A 14,709-nucleotide genomic window follows, 5' to 3' on the forward strand; every position below is an offset into this window, starting at 1 on the left:
TGAAAGAGGAACAACAGAAAATAAACAGCGAACAGGTCGACCAAGAGCCTTAAATGAACGGGAGAGGAGGAAGGTCGTCAAAGACACGCTGAGGAAACCAACTCACAGCGCTCAAAAACTTGCGCATGACCTGGCGTCTTGTTCAGGAAAGACGGTTACACCTCAAACAATAAGAAACGTCCTTCACAATAAAGGCATACGAGGCAGGCGACCCTTAAAAAAGCCATTTATTAGTGAGGTTAATAGGAAAAAACGTCTTGAGTTCGCCAAAGAATTTGTTAAAAAACCTGTTGAATTTCGGGGAAAAATTATTTTTTTCTGATGGAAGCAAGATTGAGGTTTTTAAACCACAAAATATAATAACAATCTGGAGAAGAAATAAAACTGGTTTGAATACAAAAAATATATTAAAAACTGTTGAGCATGGAGGAGGAAATATCTTGGTTTGGGGCTGTATGGCTTACTCTGGGGTGGGTAATTTAGAAGTTATTGAGGGCATAATAACAGCTCGGTCTTATTTGGAGGTGTTGCGAGGCAACTTGAAGGCAAGTGCTGTAAAATTATGTTTGGAGAACGATTTTCATTTCCAGCAGGATAACCATCTAGAACATACGGCCAACATTACAAAAGAATGGCTCCTTTATAATCCCCCAAGAAGATTACTGAACCCACCTCAATCACCAGACCTCAACCCAATTGAAAATCTGTGGCATATTGTGGACAGGAAAGTCCGCCAGACCTCTATTACAAGTAAGGAGCACTTAATACAAGTGTCAGTTAATTCCTGGAACAATTTATCAGATGAGGTGACAAGAAATTTAGTTGAATCAATGCCAAGGCGTTACAAGCCGTAATTGAAGCTAAAGGGATGCACACTAAATATTAAGGACAATGTTATGATTGGTTATGGGTCAACCAAATTATTTTTTGAAATATTTCACTAGGTGTGCAAATACTTTTTTTGCAGTATAAAATAACATTATGTTCTTTATACTTAATTTATTTGACTCTTTTGCATATTTATATTTATCATCTTATAGTGCTTGATTTAAGAAGTTAAATAAACGTAATTTGGGTAAAAAAGCTAATTTTTTTTTATATGAAACCTTAAAATAACAGGGTGTGCAAATACTTTTTTTGCCTATTGTATGTTCATCCAATTTCTTGATTGTACCAAAGAGACATTCCCTAAGTAACCCTCATTTCTCTAACCAAATAGTAAATAAGGATCATTATCGTTAGGTTTGAATTTATTCTCTAATGGTACTTTTGTTGTTTCTATAACAACAATAATTAATTTATAATTTCACAACTGCTTTCTGTATTATTAATCCTTCTCAGCTTAGGAGGAGTTCGGATCTAGTTGAGGAGTGCCCCTTTTAGAGCCAGCAATATTTTGTTACTTTTACCAGCATTAGAATCCCTGCGTGAATAAATGTTGAATACTTACGCATACAATAAAACAAGAGTTTATAATCATCGACCTTGGAGGCTGGCAATTTAGCCCAGTGAAAGATTATCTGGATTGAAGACAGAATTTTGAGTCATTCACGAACAGGAAAGAACGCTAAGGATATTCACTAAATTCATTAGCTGTTAAATACTATTTGACATTTTGAGAATGGTGAGAATAACAAACCTAGAGGCATAAAATGTGGCGTTCATAAACTCAAGCATTATATATGGATTAAAAAGATAGGTTATCTGGTTATCTGGATAGGTTAAACAGATAGGTTATTTAACTGCTTGATCAAACAGTTATGGGTCTTAATTAAGTCTTTAAACCGAGTTTACTAACTACTCGTAGAAATAATTTACATTTTAAAAGGCTACTTTTGAGTATTAAGGGTTCAAGCATTTAATAAAAGCTTCTTCACTTGGAAAATGGATTCAGCTATCTTTGTTACGTTGAAATAATTAAAGAATACAAAAATTTAATATGAAATGAAGAATTTGTAAGATATCAAGAGAAACGCAACATAGTAAATAGTGGTAAGTGGTAGTTAGCCTTTTAAGTGAGCTCTTTAGCTTTAGTGATGCTTGAGCCTTTTCATATGTTGGTATAGATCAAATATAACCGAATTGAATTCATGGAAAAAAACGTCGATGGTTGAAACTAAAAAAGTAAGAACCACAAAAGAATGTTTTTCTATGGCCGAATAATTATTCTCTTTAGGATGGTATTTTTTAAGATATGAAAGATTAAAAAAACAAAAACAAAAAAACGTTACTTACGCGTTGATAGATCAGATTTCCATTTAAATATTTCGGTTCGTATAAAAATAATTTAAAGAACGATTTGCCATTTTAAAATGAATTATTTACAGTAGAAACGAATAATTTTGATTGTACATAATAAGAATTTTAAAATGTAGTTGGTAATAAAGTGTTACTCCATAAATGTAACTGTAATAAAAATCATATGTTTATTGTTTCAAAGAAAGTTTTAAGTTTTTTCTTGTTTTAATAATTATGAATAAATCCATTAAGACTCCGATAAATTTAGTATTAATTTCCAGACATAGACTTACTTTTGGCATCTCAATCTTGTATCATTCTCCATTTCTTCTAATTCTGAACGTTCCTCTTCCAATCTTCTATTTTCAGCAGATAATCTAGCTAATCGCTCTTTTAACTGGTGTACTTGAGCTGATAACAAAGTTTCCCGTTCAAGTTGTGCACTCAATACTTTGTTCCTTTCATCTCCGCTGCTCTCGAATACAGCTAATCTAGCTTCTAAAGCGGACACTCTTGATTCATAGAATAAAACGTCCTTCAGCTATAAACACATAAATCAATACAAACAAAAGAGTTAATTTGTTTTAATATGTCAAGAATATACTTCTACACTCTAACTAATCTTTTTCCTTTTAAACAACTTACTTTTTTGCTGGAAATAACATGTTATTGTATTAAAAGTAACTGATATTTATGTGTAACCATTTTTAATAATTCTATACTTTTAATTGTGCTGAAGAATTCAGTTCAATTTAGTTAACAGTTCAGTTTGCTGTGTAATGAAGCTTTAAAATTAGATTCAGTCATTCTAACTGTCTTTCTTTGACTACACGTTATTAATTATTGAAAATATCCTTCCAACGAGGCAGCTGTGCCAGGAAGGCTGAATATTTTTTCTACAATTTATATTTAGCAAATTTTATAAATGTTTGGCTTATTCAATCTTTATCATATAACCGAGATTGCACCAATCAAAACATAAGGCAAGCCTACTTTAAAAAAAAATCAATTAATCCTCATTTAGATTAGAAAATTAACAAATTATTGAAATTTCAAAAAAGGTTTTACCTGCGGCTGCTGTGAACATTCACCTTTCTTCTCTTCCATTCTCTCTCTAATTCTAGAGAGTTTCTCTAATTCTGCAGTTAGGCTATCCTCTCCAGATTGACAAGATGCTTCTGTCTGGGTACCTCTGGTGTACAAACTGACTACTAAATCGTCTTCATCATCATCGTCTTCTTCATCTTCTGCTTCAAATACACCACTCTCTGTAAGACTATCAGCTTGAGTACGACATCGGCTGCCAATTTGTGGTAGACAGTCGTTCAGTTTTGAGATAGAAGTTGAAGGACAGAGTATATCTGAAGTTAGAGGCTCCGTGAATGGTAGGACTGTAGCAATAATCCTACCATTGTTAGTATTGGCATTGGAAGAAGATACCTTCTCATCTAATTCACTTTCTAAGAGGCGATCACTCTTATACATCGTTCTAGGCTGTAAATTTCCAAAAGAATAACATTTAATTACAATAAATTATAAAAGTACTGTTCTATATTTAGTAAATAGAGAAAGAATTTTATCAATCGGGTATTAAAGCTATTCCCAGTTCGTTGGAACTTGGATTGTACTGTATAATCCAGGGCGTTCCTGGACCGTGACTCAGGTCTTCAACTGGTCTGACATTCTGGACTACTATGCCAACTCAAAATATACTCCCCGATACTTGCCCCTTATCTGTCAGATCGGTATGACCTGAGTCTGTCAAGGTTCTAACCGTTCCTTTATTATCTCCTTAGAAGCTGGAGTTCTTCAGAGAAGTGAAGCCCACTACATCCTTTAAGCAGCTTAAATTCCCATTCATTCTTAACCCACTTCTATCCTCCTTCACTTATAATACGCGATCCTGTCTTGTAACACTAATTAGAGCCTTAAAGGTCATTTATAAGATCTTGAACCATGGTTTCATAAATGGAAAATTAAAGTAAATGAAATGAAAAACAATTTCATCTCCTTCCCTATAAAGGAGAAGCGTGTTTGCTACCATTCTATTTCAACCAAATCGCAATGCCGTATGCCAACAATGTTCGACGACATCTCGGATTATATTTACACAGTTTACTTAAGAGGAATCCTCTCTCTGGACGCTGCAATACAGTGTAATCACTTTCAAAGGACATCTTTTCAAACTAACTCTAAAGATTAAAAAAAAACGGATTTACTTGATAATTATAAGGCTTACCAAACTTACGGTTCAACAAGTCTTCTAATATCCGCACGATTCGATCATCCCAATCCGAAATTCTCCGTCGAATTACACACTCTCCCTATTGCGTCTTCAACCTTACCTTCAGTAAAGACCTCAATGTTCCTTTTGTTCCAATTTGACTATCACGATATATAGGAAATATCTCTCCGGCATTTCATTGGTGTATACTTAACCGAATGTTAATTGTTAGTATATCTGCGATCAGTCTTGCTTTTGTACTGCACTCCAAGTTGTATTTTTTTTTTGCGGTTTTTATAATTTGTAACAAATGCTGCACCCCCTCCGAAACGCATTCTGTTCTGAGCTGTCTATCGTTCCAATTCCCATCTCTCAATACTCTTGCCGCTGTACTCTCCATTACATCCTCAACCCACCTCTAGTTTGAACGCCCTGTTCTTATACTGCTATTCCTATATTCTCAATTTGAACTCGCTGGTCTCTATAAATATCACAACTTCGCCTCCAGAAATCCACTTCCATGACTAGCAATGTCTTTGAAACCTTTCTTGCAGTGTGCACGTTTTCTATTCATACAAGGGAGACACCTATCAGCAAAAAGTGGAAGTATTCTCATTTTTATTTCAAGCTTATTTCCTTTTACCAAAGAATGGAATACAGTATACCCTTGCGCGATCTTTTTTAATATATTACTTTCACAGATAGTTTTGGAAAACCAAACTCCGATGTACTTAAACTCAGAGCTGTGCATAATGTCCCATCATTGACGATTAAGATCACTAAGAGATAATAATGTGAATAAATAATAATAATTCTTTTTTTTCCGAGGGGAAAAATGCCTCAGGCACCTTCCAGATTAAGACTGGGTGTGTGGGATTCTACCCACTAAAAAACCCCCTCCTCATCAGGCATAACGTCCACCCCGGAACCGCCATGAGCATTACTTCAGGGTGGTGCCTCGTATTGAATGCAACTATCTTTGATTTAACTAATTGTCTGGGCCGTAGATCCTATCGACGGTCTAGCTCCTTCTTCTTAGTTTTTAGCACAGACCCTAACAAAATAGGAAACTTCCTCCCATAGGTCTGGGCTAACCAGCATAGTATCCACTATGTTGTGCGGTGAAAGCGGACCAGTTCTTTCCTGCAGTCTCGCTCTTTCCTCCACCCATCTTTAATAATAATTAAGGAACGGATTTTTATGTATTTAAAAATGCCAAATATTTAATTAAAATATGCATTTATTTTCGTCAATTATGTGGAAAATATGTGATTTTCTTAAAATATTTTCTGGAATATTTAAGTAAAATGGACATTTTTTTTTATGAAAATCGTGAAATGGTGGAATGATTGCATTTTTCGAGAACCTCACAGTTCAAAAGGAATGGCTTTGAATCCACATCAGCATCACTATCAAGTTTTCCAATAACTGCATTGGCAATATACCTGCCCTCAACGTCAGTGGTTTCATCAATTGACACCCAAATCGGTCCATCTTTGATATGTTCTCGAATTTTGGTTAGTGTATCTTTATAGATATCTTCCAGGTAGTTTTTCCGCAGAGTGCTCTCGTCAGGCTTTTTTTTTCCAATATAAGAATCCTTTGAAATGAAGATTTTTAAGTTTGTGGAAAGGGATAACTGCTCTAACCAAAGCCCGTCACAGATCTGTACTCAGAGTAGACTTACTTGATGATGGAGATGTAAGGAAGGCTTGATAGGACGTCCTCTCTTTCTTTCTGTTTTTATTCTCTATGTGCGATCCGGTGGCAATATGTTGGGTGACTTGGGAACGTTGAGAGCAAGAAACGCGCTTGTCACAAGCTGTGCAGTACAAAATGTCTCCATCACTTCGAAAAAGTTCTGCTGGAAACTCGCGAAGATATTTAGCAACCAGTTGTTTGTTTGAGGCCGATGTTCGTGGCATTTCACCCAAAAAAGAATACACTAAGTGACCGAACGAAATGAATTGGACACTTCAACGAACGAGCTGTAAGAACAGACAACGTCAGACAACTTCAAAGAACTAACAAGTGCCCGTCACTGTTTAGCAGGATTCTGTGTAAATTACAATAACCATTGTACCCACTGTGATTCACAGCCCTACAGTCTGTGGTTCACAGTTCCTGTCAACCACCTCCCAATTATGAAAATATGCCCAAAATGAAAAATATGAAAAAATATGTACATATTTTGATTAAATATGTAGAAATATTTATTTATTTTAATCAAATATGTATAAATATGCGATAACATCCAAATATGTGGAAATATGTGAAATAAAAGTAGACTCAAACGGCTTAAAAAGTGTCAGTATGAATACTTCTAGTTGAAAAACGTCTGTAAATTGCCTAGAAAAAAATATGTAAATACATACGAATCCGTTCCCTAATAATAATAGTGGGAAATTACCATGGTTGCTTCATGGCACATAGCAGCCGTTGTAGCTTCTAGACCTTCTATTCTCGCTTCATAATGTCGCAGCAAAGCTAAAGCTTGTTGCAAACAGATTCTCTCAGATACAGTTGCAGCTTTTTGACACATGCTCAGCAATCTGCTTTTTACATCACGATCTGGTCTTGCTTCCTGCAATGAAAAAAAAAAAAAGATTCTATAATTACTTAAACAATAAACCGAGAAGGAACTATTTTGTGCATTACATGACGGATACCCTGAGTCTGTAGCTAATCTTTAAGATAAGTTGCATACTTACAATTTTCTTTGTACAAAAATATAGTACAAGGAAAATACAGATTCGCTAAAGACATAAAACTTTAAAGTAACTTTTGCAATCAACTGTGTTTCAACTTGGTCATTTCTTTATGTTATTCTTTTACCGTAAATAGTAGAATTAAAGATTTAATAATGTTTAGATCTAATTATTTCTAGAAAATTGACTTCTTCTAATATAGCTTTGATATCCAGCTAATGATATTAAACCTTATGATATGTAAGTAAGTTTTAAGGTTATAATAAGTAACAACATAGTTAATGTACGTGGAAATTATTTAGAAGGAAATTAATTCTTCGTTTCAGGAAAATATTTAACAGAGTTATTATTAAACTTTTCGATAAAATATATTCATTTGGAAATAAGAGAAATCTGCCTTTTAAAATTGTCCTGCTGTAAGGAGCAAGAATACAATAAAATATTTATAACAATCGATCATTACTTTTCCGAAATTACCTTCCAAAAATTGAATGTTTTGGAAATCGAAGTTTTGGCGGAACTTATGAGGGGCGAAAATTTTTACTTCTGTTTCAAAAGGTTTTATAAGTTTACAAAACAGTGAATCAATTAAACGCAGATAGATAATAATCACAGAATAGAATAATGAAATTAATAACTATTATTATTCATTTTTCAAAATTATTTATTAATATATTCAAGTATTAATATATTCACACATCGTTTATCTATTAGTATAGCTCGCAAGCATTGTTGTACCGGTTCAGATCCTGGTTCACGGGTCGTTTTATTGCTCACTATTTATTGATAGTACAAATTGATCAACTGTTTATTGCACCATTACAAGCTACAGATAAAAACCGTTTGTTCCAGACCTTATTGTGTTAATATGAAATGCAAAAGTACTAAATAACTGAATGATTGTTTGTTTAAAACGATATCTTTTTCTTATAACAATTTTTTATTGTTGTAATTGACCTTACAGATGATAGTTTTTGAATTATTAATTTTTTTGACTAAACAAAATAACGGCGGCGAATTTATCATCTTAGAGAATAGATATTTATATTATATTATTAATTTATTTGTGTAGTAACTGTTTACATGATGCTGCACCATAGTTAGCTAACATGTAACACTACCATAAACAAAAAACATACCAGTATTATACCAAATCTTGTGTGAACACTATTTTAGTTTGCATTCAAGGTATAACTCACAAATTTTCTTTTAACTCTGAACAGTTTACGTCATTTAAAAACGGCATCAAATGGCAACATGTTACCAAATAAAACGTTTACAGGAATCCAACTTATGCTCTCTCCATCATCCAACAATAACATTTAAAGAAAATCGTTGCAGCTATTTTCTAGAGAATAAAATAAATAAACAAATAAAACTGAAGAAAAATAAAATTTAATTAAGTGGTATTTTAAAGTTGATTGGTTTTGACCAACTGGTGGTGCCATCTATTGGTACCTAAACAAAATATCAAATGTTACCTTCCATATATTTTTAGTTTTTAAGTCAGTGGGACGGCATAAACACTGAAACCAATTTGTAAAAATCACTTTTGAGTACTCGGTATACTTATAAACGGATATTTTCTTTTGAATTCTAAATATCATAAACTACCCTTTCCTAATTTACTGAGGGTAAGTAAATACGAAAAGTATAACGTGTTACAAGAAACATCATTACGTGAAGAGTTACTTCATTGCATTAATGACAAAACATGTAACTCCGCCTTTAAATTGATGATTATATTTTTCTCCAGTCTATTTGATAGAATAGAAAGATCAAATTACCTAAAAGGGGAGGGGGCGAATACTTTCAGTTTGTAGAGAAGTTCTGGATACAAAATATTACTTATAATTTTCTGACAAAAAGGAAGTAAGTTAGAGATAAAGGTAACAAGATAAATTATTAGTAACTGGAAAGCCGCAATAATTATACGTGTGTAATTCGAAAGAGAGTTCGTAGTGTCTTAAGCTGAAAACAATGAATAATTTACGATGTTGGGAATTTTCAACACTACTTTAATTAACCAAACATGCTAACAAGTACTCAACTTAAAAACGATTAATTTTGTTCACAAATAAATTATTTAATTTACGGTTTGTACGAATAAAACCGGTAAATGAACAAATAAGGTTAGAGTTATAACCTTATTCAACAATTTCTATTTGAATTCCTTGAGGAATTTAGCTACTATCTGTAGAGCAGAGTTGTCTATTAGTAAATAAATATAAAATGCTTACCAGTTCTGAATACCAATAAGCAGGCGATTGCGTGTAAATCTTTGTTTTTATTTATTTTTCTATATTGGATAGAGATCTAGCATTAAATACTGCATAATTCAAATATTAAAAGCGAGTAGCTGTTAGCCAGATGTTTTATTCAATGATTTTGTTGTCTTTGATGTTAGAGAACTAACAAATGGAATGTGTTAACAGTTTGAAAATTCAAATAAGGATCTTATTAGGTGCGGAAGAAATGTGAGAATTTTGCAGTGCTACGCAGATGTCCTGTGGTATTTCTTTGGAATCCTTTTATTAGAGATTTCTTGGGATATGATTCCTACCATAAAGTTACAACAACCCGAATATTATCCCTCGGATTCGATATTGTCCAGCATTGAACTTCCAATTAATTCTTCAGCTACATGTTTATTCAATATTTTTGGAAAACCAGTTTTCATTAAAAGGCAATCCACCATATTTACATGTTTAACAACATGGCTGACTTATTTCTCCTGATCCACGTCTAAGTAGATTTTAGTTTTTTCCTTTTTCTCCTTAAAATCACACAAATGTACCTAATTTTCTTTTTCTTTTAAGCATAAACAACTCAAACCAATTAATATGATGAAAATTGAAGTGATATTTGCATAAATAATTTTAAGTGCATAATCTGTTAATTTATCAAATACCTACGGAGGAAAAATTAGTGAAAAAAAAAATCTAAATTACATTTTTCTCTTAAATAATTAGTGTTATATAATTAACCAATCAGAATGCACAGGTGGAGGGTGTAGAATATGGGCGGTTCGGATCGGCCAATTAGAAGCTAGAACTTTCATAGTAGCCACGCCTACAACCATGCCCCTCTACTGTTGAATTGTAATTGCTGCTAGTTTGAAATGAGCAAGCTTTACAAGCACATAGTTTTAAACTATAAAAACTCTATTTATAGTGTTTTACCTTTTTTTTTCTTTTTTTTTAAATAGCATCAATGACTGTGGAGGTTACGTCCCGACTCTTTTAAATATACCATCTTGAATTTTAATTATCCTCAGCAATATGATTCCTTTTTTTAGAATAGCTTTTTGTTTCTACAGTTTCATAAAAGTAACACGCACCATATTGAAATTAACTAGCTTCTTGGTAAAAATTACAATTTTTTAGAATTTTAATTGTTGTGGGGTAAGTTAATTCGAGTATTTTTGACAGATTTTTTGTTAGATATTATTCTACATTATTTCAATGTTATGGTTTCAAAACGATTTCTCTTTATGGTGATTATGAAAAAGTAAGATAGTATCTATAATAACATTTATATGTGATTATTAATTTATTGTACGCATACGGATGCTTTATAAATATATTTAAAGATAATAGTTGAAAGAAATACAAGATATAAACGTTCTTATTAGGCCAAGGTAGAATTATTGGCGAATTGGGTACAAAGTGCATTCGCTTATGAAAGGAACTAATTCATTCCCTGCCTACACACCTGATTCGTGGCGCAACAAGTTGCCGTAGACAAGCACGGGGTCACAAGGGTACCAGGTCATTATACAAGGGGAGAACTAATTATTTACAAATTTCGTTTTGTTTTTTTTCTTTAACATATTGTAATACTTATATTTTTACTTCACGTTAAGTACTTTTTTGTTGTTTTAATAATTCCAGCACGCTACAAAGTATAATGTGTTCATTATAATCAATTTGTGTTTTTTGTTGATCTTTATTTTATAAGTTGTTGCATGTTCCTTGGTAATAAATAAACAGATATGCTACAATGCTCAGTAAATTGTCGCATTAAATTAAATTTCCTTTAGGCTTCAAAAATAATCTACCAAAATACGAGGGTCGTTTGAAAAGTCCGTGCAAAGTCAGAGAGATAGCACCACTGGCGCGTATCGAGGTTATGTTTAGTTAGTAGCATCTCTTGGAAGAACACACACCAAGTTTCAGCCAGATCGGTCTATTTCTTTGTGTTTGGCATTCATTTGAATCGAGGAAGTCGAGTGATTTTCAAAAAATGGACGAAAAAGAATTTCGTGTGTTGATTAAACACTACTTTATGAAAGGCAAAACGCCTCAGGAGACTAAAGAGAAGCTTGATAAACATTATGGTGACTCTACACCTTCTATTAGAACAGTTTATAAGTGGTTTCAAAATTTTCGGAGTGGCCATATGGGCGCACAAGTGTCGCTGAACGTTCTGGACGCCCTGTTGAGGTTACTACTCCAGAAATCATTGATAAAATCCATGATATGGTGATGGATGACAGAAGAGTGAAGGTGCGTGAGATTGCTAGTGCTGTGGGCATCTCGAATGAACAGGTACATAATATTTTGCATCAACATTTGGACATGACAAAGCTATCCGCAAGATGGGTGCCGCGATTGCTCAAGCTTGACCAAAAACGAAATCGTGTGAAGTGTTGCAAGGACGGTTTGCAGCTGTTCCAGAAGAATCCGCAGAACTTTAAGCGTCGTTTCGTCACTGTGGATGAAACATGGATACATCACTACACTCCTGAGACCAAAGAACAATCTAAACAATGGGTTACCAAGGGGGAATCTGCGCCAAAAAAGGCGAAGACCGTTCCTTCGGCCTGAAATATTATGGCGACTGTCTTTTGGGATTCGCAAGGAATAAACCTCATCGACTATCTGGAAAAGGGTAAAACTATTACAGCTGCATATTATTCATCGTTATTGGACCGTTTGAAAACCGAGCTGCAAGAAAAACGCCCACGATTGGCCCACAAAAAAGTCCTTTTCCATCACGACAACGCACCAGCTCACACCTCAGCAGTTGTGGTCACAAAATTAATGGAAATAGGGTTCCAACTCGTTTCACATCCCCTCTATTCTCCAGACTTGGCTCCCTCGGACTACTATTTGTTCCCCAATATGAAGAAATGGCTGGCGGGAAAAAGATTTTATTCAAACGAGGAGGTGATTGCAGAAACGAATGGCTATTTTTCAGACTTGGACAAATCCTATTATTCGGAAGGGATCAACAAACTAGAGCAGCGTTGGACGAAGTGTATAAGCCTAAAAGGAGACTTATGTTGAAAAATAAAAAAGGTTTACCCCAAAAAATTAAGTAGTTTTTATTTTTGCACGGATTTTTCAAACGACCCTCGTATTGTGGTACTGGGTTCGATTCCCGGACTTAGGCCTTGGATTTTATTTAATGGTTAAAAGAAGAAATTTACAGTAAAGTATGTTTGCTAGTCGCCTCCGTCCACAACACCTAATTGATAGTTGGACGTTAAGCCCCGCCGGGGAAAATAGGCGATTACTTTACTTTACTTTATTAAAGTAATGCCTATTTTTTCAGGCGGCCTTTTCTTCCATCTACCGAATAAAGAAAATGTTGAGTGGGTGGCTAATCAAATTACTTCATAAATGTCTCATATTAACCGCAAATAAAACCGGCTACTGTGGCGCCTCTCAGAAGATCTATGTCCGATGATAGCTCAATTTCAAAATTTTTTATTTACATCTTAATTAAGAGAAAGTAAAAAATAAAATAAAATGTCTAAGGAAAAGCATTTAGAGGCTACGTGATTTGCGCAATGGCCTCTCTCAGGATCAAATCCAGCTAACCTAGAGTTTGTTTTTTTTTAATTCTCATAGCCCCTAAAGTTCTTTATTTGGAAAAGAAGCATTATCTGCAATGAGATAACACTCTCCAGAAAATGGCAGCGCCACAGAGAAGGCTCTAGGCACCAATACTTCAGTAATAAGGCGCCTTAAATTAAAAATAAATAAATAAATAAATAAACTGTAATCAGACTCACCAAATTAAACTCATGATGCTCATCATCGCTAGTTGGCAGCGACATCACTCCAGAGTCACTTACATCATCTCTATCTATCAGCTCGCTTTTAGTATCAGGTTGTACTTTATTGTTGCATGGTCTCTGCAACAATGAACAAATAATTCATGACGCAATCAAATATCAACCACTACCCTCCAGAGTATGTATTTGAAATGGTTTGCCTACTTCATGTACCAGTCCAGCTGATACAGATTACTAAGTCATATTAGCCTTGACACACGTGTCCCCGCCTCTTTCTTGCCCCTTAGGTAGTGCGATAGACAAAGAAGTTGTGTAATTTTGTTTGATTGACAGTGAATTTATAATTGACAATGTAATAGATAGATAAATAACTTTGAATTTTCTAAATTCATCCTGTTATAAGGGAAGAAAATATTTACGAACGCATTCTGACATGGGGAATGCTGAATGTCAGAGTTAGGTTTAAATAACGTAAACAAAAAGATAAACGAACTCTGTACAATTAAATTACTGCAATAAACTTCAGATTATATGTAAACATACAAACTAAACAAATTGATGTGAAAACATACATCACTTTAAATATTATTCTCAACGTACCAAAATGTTCTGTAAGTTTGAATCACTATTTTAAGTCTAAATAAAATCGTAGACTTGTGCAAGAACTCATAAAATACCAAAAATTCTAGTCGATAAAGTGGGTCTTCCAATAAGTCAATTTTAATCTAATTCAGAAATTAAGACTCACATTTAATTCTAATTAATATCATGCAAATGGAAAATCAGTACAATAAACATTTATGGTAACCTAACAATTTTTCAAGGATATTGATACTCAAACCCAACTAGATAAACATAACCTGCACACAAGAAGTTGCGGAAGTAATTAGTAAAAGCAACTACTATTTGAGTTTGGGTACCCAGAGATAAAATTCAGACTATGTATAATACAAGTAACTGGTAAGAAAAGCCAACTAAATGCACTTTGAATATTATGCTGGGTCCCACACAAATTGATTAATAATAATTAAAAAGATAGTACAACCAAGATCTTTGAATGTTTCCTTCCAAATAATTATAAATCAAGTAATATGCAAATGAAATAAATCAAATAATGGGGCAAAACGTGTATTTTTGTGTATTTCCTTAAGTTTAATTACCTTAACGACCTCTGGCCTCGTATTCGACAACTAAAACTTAAAAGTGAGTAATATTTATACCTTATAAACTTAATATGTTTATTGACCTCTGTTTAATAACTAAAACTTAACAGTGAGTGATATAACTTAATCACTTAATATCTTTACTGACCTCTGACCACTGTTTATTAAACTAAAACTTAACAGGAGGATGTTACACCTAAATTACTTATTATCTTTTACCAAAGACTCAGGGTCCTACACTTTACTTTCACTGAAGTTTTCTCCTTTACTCATTTTAAAATTGTATAATTAATACAACTATTGTATAATGTTTTCTTTTTCTAATTACACGCGTGAGAATAAAGGTAATGG

General features: G+C 33.6%; 1 protein-coding gene across 7 annotated transcripts in view; it reads right to left on the bottom strand.

Moving 5' to 3' along the window:
• LOC141460434 (uncharacterized) overlaps nt 1-14,709 on the bottom strand; it is a 166,339-nt gene that overhangs the window by 13,554 nt on the left and 138,076 nt on the right. For all 7 annotated transcript variants that reach the window (XR_012462050.1, XR_012462049.1, XM_074140424.1 and 4 more), the window contains exons 6-9: nt 13,193-13,315; nt 6,873-7,046; nt 3,307-3,732; nt 2,532-2,779 (exon numbers count right to left, since the gene is read on the bottom strand). Coding sequence is in view for 5 of the 7 variants with exons in the window: in XM_074140424.1 (XP_073996525.1) it covers nt 2,532-2,779; nt 3,307-3,732; nt 6,873-7,046; nt 13,193-13,315 (971 nt within the window). In the remaining 2 variants the exon portion in view is untranslated. The remainder of the gene's footprint in view (nt 1-2,531; nt 2,780-3,306; nt 3,733-6,872; nt 7,047-13,192; nt 13,316-14,709) is intronic.

Source organism: Rhodnius prolixus, unplaced genomic scaffold (assembly GCF_049639745.1).
Source record: "Rhodnius prolixus isolate KJV_2025 unplaced genomic scaffold, Rpr scaffold_6, whole genome shotgun sequence".
In the NCBI taxonomy this organism is placed as follows: domain Eukaryota; kingdom Metazoa; phylum Arthropoda; class Insecta; order Hemiptera; family Reduviidae; genus Rhodnius; species Rhodnius prolixus.